The 8,645-nt window shown below is 35.5% G+C and overlaps 1 protein-coding gene across 1 annotated transcript in view; it reads left to right on the top strand.

Annotated features, from left to right (window-relative positions):
- Window positions 1-8,645, top strand: part of LOC102831657 (neuronal membrane glycoprotein M6-a-like) — a 209,932-nt gene that overhangs the window by 152,128 nt on the left and 49,159 nt on the right. The window contains exon 3 of the mRNA XM_006834409.1: window positions 4,893-5,049. Within this exon, the coding sequence (XP_006834472.1) occupies window positions 4,893-5,049 (157 nt within the window). The remainder of the gene's footprint in view (window positions 1-4,892; window positions 5,050-8,645) is intronic.

Below are 8,645 nucleotides of genomic sequence, written 5' to 3'. Positions count from 1 at the left end.
TGTGTGTGTGTGTGTGTGTGTGTGTGTGTGTGTGTGTCCCCTGGTGTGGTGCTATAGGATAAGCACACTTAACTGCAAGGTCGGTTTTGTATCCAAAGGTTGGAGGCTCAAATTCACCAGCTGCTTCTTGGAAACCCTATACAGGGTCACTATGAGTTGGAAACAACTAGACGGGTCTAAACATAGATAAGCACTGGACTGCGAGTCACAAGGCCGGTGGTTTGAGTCTGCCAGCAGCTCTGTGGGAGAAACATGAGGCTTTCTGGCCCCGCAAAGATTTTTAAAAAGCTTTGGAAACCCTATACAGGGTCTCTCTGAGTCTGAACTGACTCGAAGGTACTTAACAACAACACTAATGATATATATATTTATATAATAACAACAACAAGATATATATATATATATATCTTGTTGTTGTTAAGTGCCTTTGAGTCACTTCTGACTCTGAGGAACCCTGTATAGCATTTCTGAGGAGCAGCTGGTGAGTTTGAACCAACAACTTTGTAATTCAAACTACCTTATGGTCCAGTGCTTATCCTACAGAGCCACTCCAGAACATTTTCTCTCTTTTACTCAGGGACTCATTGTTGGTGTTTGCTGCTGGCAGATCAGGCACTCAGCAGTGACTATAGTCAAGTTAGCTTTTAGTGCATGCAAGTTCATTCCTGCTTCCATGACCACCTTGTTCATGATCACCTTGGGCAATGATAGGACTGATTGGGGAAAAAGTATGACTTCGTTTTTCACTTGATTATCAATACCATTCTCTAGCAAAAGCAGGATCAATCTAGCAACCTCTCAGTATCTTTCAGTTTTATAGAAATGCTGAATGGCAGCTAATACACATAACACCTAACCCTTAGCCTTTTTCTCATAAATATTTGATTCTGTGCTGGTGATACATTATTTATACTGCTACCTCATACCTTGGATTAGCAGAGTTCTTAAAATCCTCCAGCCACTCCTTGCAAACCCTTTAGAAGATTATTGTGAGTCAGAACTGACTCATTGGCACTTAACAATAACTTACTGGAATTAGTCTTCAGTTTTTAAAGGTACTTCAAAAAGTTTATGGCAAACAAACTAAAAAATAAAAATAAAAGATAAAAAAACTTTATTTCTCAACATAATCTCTATCAAGGTCAAAATAGTTTTGTGAGCAATGATCCCAGTTAGTTTGTCCATCCCTAAATCCTAAATAATGGAGGGTCTTGGGAATTTATCCATACCAGTACATTTTTTATATTAATTGAAAAAATGGAGTGTCTTTTAAAGATTCTTTAAGATTAGAAAACAAAAAGAAGTAAAAAAAAAAAAAAAAGCCAAATCAGGATTGTAAGATTGATTCTTTATAATTTTACGTCACAATTGACCTTGTTTAAGGAGAGGCATGAATAGGAGCATTATTTGTGGTAGAGAAAGACTCTCTGGTGAAGGTTTCCTGGACATTCTTCTACTAAAGCTTTGGCTAACATTTTCTAAACATTCTCATAATAAGCAGATGCTATCATTATTTGATTCTCCAGAAAATTAACCTGAAAAATGCCATGAAGATCTCAAAACTATATTGCTTTGTTCTTTTCTCTTGATCGATCTGCTTTTTCTTTGATTGGGCCATTTCCATCTCTTTATTGTGCTTTGTGTTTAGTATTATATTTGGTAAAGCCACATTTCATTTCCTGTTACAATTCTTCCAAGAAGTCTTTCAGGATCTTGATGCAGCTTACTTAAAAGTTATTTTGAAAACCCTGTACTTGTCTGCAGCTGACCTAGGAGCAGCAGTTTTGGCACCCATCTAGCAAAAGTTTCTCAAATTTAAAGATGTTTAGCTCTAATTAAAGTTTCTCAACTTTAGTTTTTCACTCAGAATTATATAAGATGGACGAATTGGTATGTCTATGGTATTGATTATAGTTTCTGCTATTAATCAATGGCCTTCTTCATTTAGGGCACAAACAAGATGAATTGTTTCCTCACAAACTGATGTGGATGACCTGTTGCTGCAGGTTTTATTTTCAACATAATTTCATCACTGCTTAAAAAGTGTTACCCATTTGTACACTGCTGATTTCGTTGGGGCATTGTCCCCATGAACTTTTCATCAACACCGTTCTTTCAACAAAGCTTTTTTCAAGTTTAGCTAAATTTATGATAGGGGTTGTTTTTAAGCTGATGTCTTATCCTTCATATTACCTCAACATGGATCCTGTTTAGACATATTATAACTAGTTTACAGAGTTTTTGTTGGTGCCAAATATATCTAAATCCATGCATACAATTTTCATAATTACATATGTTCTGTGAATTATTTGAAGATTCCTCATATGTAAGTCTTGCCAATTTTGACAACTAATTCAGAAAATTTCTCCTTAAATTTTATTCTTCTAGATCCAGTTTCAATACCAAATTCTCAGGCTGAGTTTTTGAAAGAAGTAAGATATAGCTAGTTAGATAGATTGAGTCAGTTGACAAAATTGGAATACAAATGGTACAAATGACAGAAAAAAAGTATTATTTCAATGTTATGTTTCCTGAGGTGATAATAGTACTGTGGAGAATTTCTCCCAAGAAGTATTGAAAAAGAGAAATACATACAAAATAATTTGTACAATAGAGAGAATTACACAAAATATAACAATAGATAACTGGTGTGCAGTTGTTCTTTATATTATTTTTATTTGCAATATTTTGGTACATTTTAAGTTATTTCCAAATAAAGATTGAAACAATTTTTAAAATTTGTCATTTTAACTCAAGAAACTTATGGAAAACCTAGGAAGTGTTCATGGTGACAAATTAGATCAGTATATTGAAACCCTCAAATTATTTTCTTGCATGGCAGTTTTATATAATGTGCCTCTTCTGCCTTTTTGCCAGTTATAAATAGATTTGTGTAATATTCCTATATTCAGGCAGTGACGATCAACTACTGAACAACTGTTTCATTAAATTAAACATTAGCAGCCTCTTCTCTCTTTTCTTGTAAGCCCTGCTGGCACAATGATTAAGTACTCAGCTGTAAAATGTAAGTTTTATGTGTCTAACCCACCCAGAAGTTCTGTTGGATAAAAATCTGATTCTATAAAGATTATGGAAAACCCCATGACGTAGTTCTATAGAGTCACTATGTATTAACAAGATGGCACCAACAAACCAATGCCTTCTCTTCTTATATGAAAAATGTTCACTTATGCTGTCACATGTATTTAATTTTAAATGTTATGAGAAAAAAAGAACTGGATGGTACCTGGAAACCATTATTAAATGTTTTGATCAAAGATTGTAGAGAAGAATTCTGATCAAAACGGGGGAAATATGGATCAGCCCTGAGATAATCTTTATATTTTAAATCTTAAACCAAAACTAACCTGAAATCTTCCTTGAACCAAAAAAAAAATATATATATATATATATATAGTGTATAGTAATTATAAGTAAAATACATCCACTTTGAGCATTGTGGTCTTTTAAAGAATTATGTATGTGGATTCAAACTGACAATAGAAACTCAAAAGATTGGATGGGATGCTCAGAATACAATGAGTTAGAGATAATGATACTGTAATCATTTGTAAAATGTTCTGAGAATGGTAGAACAGCTTGAATGTAATCAATATCAATGAACTGCACATATATAAACGATTGAAATCATGTATCCTTGTTTATAATTTCACCAAAAACAGAGAGAAATTTTTAACAAGGAAAAAAAAAAATTTACCTTACCATACAGAGTATATAGATCTAAACCAGCACTTCTGAACTTTCTATTCTTTAATTTTCCCTCTGTGTAAATCAACAGGATTTTTCCGTCACTAAATGCCATATTATATATTCAACTCATCTTACATACTATTCATATTCTAAATAATGAGGAAAAAAGCAAAATTAAGCCTAACAAAGTATAATAAAGAGCAAATTTCTTATAAATGGGTTTCAGAGCTACAAAGACAAAAACGGTAGCTAATACTTCATGCCCTGCAACATACACCTGATCATTTGCAGATCGGACCATTGCAATGCACAGGTTTTCAATGACTGATTTCCAAAGTGAGATCACTAGACTTTTTTTTCAAGTCTGCCTTAGTATGAAAGCTCTATTGAAGTCTGTTCAACACCATAGCAAGTTTCAGTGACAAATGGGTGCTGGTTGCCCATGAGGTGCATTGGTCGGAAATTGAAACTGGGTCTCTTCTGGTAGCGTAGTGGTTACAAATCGGGCTGTGAACCACAAGGTCAGCAGTTCGAAACTACCAGCAGTTCCGAGGGAGAAAGATTAGGTGTTCTGCTCCCGTAAAGATTTACAGCCTCGAAAACCCTGTGCAGTGTCTCTATGAGTCGGAACCGACTCCACGGCACTTAACAACAACAACTCTTGAATGGAAAGCAAGAATTCTGCCATTGAACCACCATCACCCCCAGTTAATGACATGCTTCAAAAATTATAATGGACTTTATTTTTTAAAGCTATATAAATGTTGCATAGCATTAGTTTAGTCTTATCTTTACACAATTATATGCATGTCACAGGGATGTTTACAACTACGGCCATATTGAATGTCCAAGTTATATATAAACATCGCTGATTTTGTTGTGAAGTGCTGTGAGTCTGTTCTGACTCATAGTGACCCTATATAGAGTTTCCAAGGAATGGCTGGTGAGTTCGAACCACTGATCTTGTGATTCAAACTGGCCCTGTGGTCTAGTGCTTATCCTACAGCACCATACGAGGATTCCATATAAACATTAAACATGCTTAAAACATCTAACCTCCAATATGAACGTAAATATTCTATAGCTTTCTGACCAAAAGAACCATGAACACCTGAGACTCTATTTTTGCAGACCATCAACAGAGACTTATTGAAATAAATCTTTTGTCTTTTCTCCCCCAGGATTGACATCTTTAAGTATGTGATCTATGGCATTGCAGCTGCATTCTTTGTGTATGGCATTTTGCTGATGGTGGAAGGTTTCTTCACAACTGGTGCCATCAAGGATCTCTATGGGGATTTCAAAATCACCACTTGTGGCAGATGTGTGAGCGCCTGGGTATGTTATTGCTCTATGCTCATTGTTTAATATGGTTTAATTCAATAGCACACAGGTGTTTGCATTCATCTGCTAATCATTTTTTTTTATTTAACATAATTATTTTTTCTTTTGTGATGGCTTTCTTAAACCTTGATAATATTATTTTCTAAATTAAAGTTTTTCATTGTGAAAATTCAGGATCAGATTCTCAAGCCATATGCAACATAGTTAATTTTGTTTCTGGACAAATAAAAGTATTGGTTGATGTATTGTTAAGTTTTTCAAAGAGCTTTACAATAGTTATAGTAACTGAAATATTCATTTGCTGATTATGATTATAGGCAATGTACATGCCTCTCCATTTTACAATTTAAATACATGGCTTTTCAAAAAATTCACTGTAAATTTGAGGGCAATTATATCATGCAATTTCTTTTTTATTGTTATAAGGTAAGCACTGCATTAATTTCAATTTGATATCTTTATTTATGCAATATTTAATTATAAAACTTGTAGCCATCACATTGAACTAATGTAGACAACATATATGTAAGTATATGTTGTTGTTGTTATTAAATGCCGTCAAGCCTGTTCTGACTCTTAGAGACCCTGTATAGGGTTTCTGAGGAGTGGCTGGTGGTTTTGAACTGCCAACTTTGTGGTTCACAGTCCAGTGCTGATCCTACAGTGCCACACCAGGAATCCAAATTTATATATATATATATATTTCAAAAGTTCATGAAAAAAATTATATTATCTTTTAGTTCCACTTTTCCATGTGATTTTTGATGCTCCCTTCACACACACACACACATATGCACCAGTGGTAAAAATTAACAGTAATACAATTGAAAATGTTTATATAATTTGTATAGAATAATTTTCCAATAAGCTAAGAACATGTGTTTAATTACCACAAATAATTCATAATAAGTAAATTATCTATAATAATGGATGAAACAAATTATTTGTCTTACAGAAAAGTCCAAACAATTGTTAAGTAACAACCTTTGGGTGGGACAGCTTATAACAAATTCTGTTATGTTGCTCAGTGTTAGTAATAATAATAGTCTGATAAAATTTGTGCCTGTGTTGTGTACATTTCCATTTGTTGCTGTAATAACTTCTTGTAAATGTCTTTTATTTCTATTTTGGGTCAGTGGTTATTGTAGTACTTAATGGAGTCAAATAGATACGGGTGAGCAAAACTAGAATTTCAACAATGTGACTTAAAACTGGGCCATGGCACCTAAATACTTAGCCTACTAAACCAACAAAACCTACTACCATTGAGTTGATTCCATATCATAACTTCAAGTATTGGGTTCCTGAGGATCTAAATTCTTAGGGGAACAAAGCCTTATCGTTCTCCCAAGGAGCTGCTGCTGGGTTTGAACTATCAACCTTATAGTTAGCAGTTCAGGACTTATCCTGAAGAAAAATGAGATATATAAAGGTCATGGGTAAATTAAAATATATTTAGTGTGATAATTCACAGTGATACCTGTACTATTTCTCTATTAAACTTTACATTTCTTTATAGTCTACCAACAGACTTTTTACTATGATTGGAGTAGTAGCATTTGAATACCACTTTGATCTGGATAACATTTTACTCATTTTCAAAATAATGACATTAAATGATGTCTAACACTGGACTGCAAAAGGTCGCTTTGAACCACAAGATCAGAGGTTCAATCTCACCAGCTGCTTTTCTGCAACCCTATACAGGGTCACTGTGAGTCTGAACTGACTCCAAAGCACTTAAAAACAAGAAAAACTCATTCCAGTTGGAAGTCCATAATCCTAAATTACTTGAGTAATGATAGAGACAAGTAGTATCTAAGTATAATTTTAAGAATCCCTGGTGGTATTGTGGGTCAAATACTGAACTGTTAATTTCAAGTTTGAAGTCCTGGTATGGTGCTGCGGGTTAATGTACTGGACTGCAAAGTTGCAGAGTCAAACCCACCAGCCACTCAAATGGGAGAAAAATGTGACAGTCTGCTCCCATAAAGATTTAGAGGATCGGAAAACCATAAGGAACACTTCTACTCTGTTCTGTAGAGTCACTATGAGCCAGAATCTCTGGCAGTGGGAGAATATATTTTTGGGTGCCTGAGTGGTACAAACTATTAATGTACTCAGATTGGAAGTTTGAGTCTAACCAGAGTTGCCTCAAAAGAGACACCTGGAATCTTACTTCTGAAAATTAGCCACTGACAACTCTATGGAGTACAGTCCTACTTTAAAATACATGAGGCCAACATGCTCTCTTCAGGTCAAATGGTTTAAACACATTGTGGTGCTGTAGGAAAAACCCTGGACTGATAACCAATATATTAGCAGTTCAAACCCACTAGTTGCTCCTCAGAAACCCTGTTCAGTTTGCTATGAGTTGGAACCAATTCTACAACACATAACAGCAATGCATACCTTGCTAGGAGGAGCACAGTCAATGATGCTTCATTCATAATTGTAAAATTATTTCATGGGAATTTATGAAGAAGTAAAAATATCACAGAAGAAAATTCATATCTATGTATAGTTAATTATGTACCTGCCATTCAAGTATTTCAAAGAAATCTGAAATGCTTAAAGCAAAAACACAAGTCACAAATTTTTCTATAATAGTAACAATTGTGCTACCAGTTCCACCCAACATGTAGCAGCAGCTGCTGAGTGGACTCCTCAAGAGGCTACACAGCTGGGAGTCTTCCCATGAAGATATTTCTGCCCACTTCTTTAGTATCCCCTTTACCACCTGGGGATGGAGCAGAATTGAGACAGAAAAAAGGCTTACTCTCACACACTTTCCAGCCACTTATCCTATCTTAGTAGTTCTGATGGCACTGTGTTTAAGTGCTTGGCCACTAATCAAGAGGTCAGTGGCTGGATCCCACCATAATGTCTTGCAGAAACAGACAATTTCAGTTTACATAAAGAATCAAGTTTGAAGCAGCCCACACAAATGGCCAAAATACAGACCTAGATCTTTCTGAGGAAGAAATGGCATGGGAATTATCTGATAAGGAATTCAAAAGTATAGTATTTAGGTCTCTGGTATGGCACTGTGGGCTAATGCGCTGAACCACAAGGACAGTTTGAACTGCAAGATTGGCAGTTCAAGCTTATCAGCCACACCTTGGAAACCTTATACAAGGTCATTGAGTCGGAATCTACTCAACAGCACTTAACAACAACAACAACAACAACAGATCGAGATGGGCTTGATGGTGGCTAGGGTAGAGGTGCAGTGAAGTTTGCCATCAGCCATACCACAGAATACTAGGCAAAGTAAATCCAGGACAGAACTCCAAAACTCAGAACCACATAGCTAGGAATATTTTAAAAGTTGGAAGGTTTATAACTAGTGGAACTTGAAGCTGAAGTAAGAAATAGCATACTTTTGAATCTGCCAGGCTGGGAGGCCTGGAGCTATCATCTTGGGTGAGACTAAATGGCAAGACCAAGTGGGGGAGCAGAAACACCATGGAAAATGCCACAGGAACCTTGGAGCAAACATGGACAATACACTTTGTCGGTTTTGCTTTGTTCTGATTTTTTTTTGTCTTTTTTGGTATCTGGTCATTGCTACCCTCCCCCCCCCCAAA

Source organism: Chrysochloris asiatica, unplaced genomic scaffold (genome assembly GCF_000296735.1).
Source record: "Chrysochloris asiatica unplaced genomic scaffold, ChrAsi1.0 scaffold00011, whole genome shotgun sequence".
In the NCBI taxonomy this organism is placed as follows: domain Eukaryota; kingdom Metazoa; phylum Chordata; class Mammalia; order Afrosoricida; family Chrysochloridae; genus Chrysochloris; species Chrysochloris asiatica.
The sequence above is the reverse complement of the archived record's forward strand: the minus strand, read 5'-3'. Positions and strand labels throughout refer to the sequence as shown.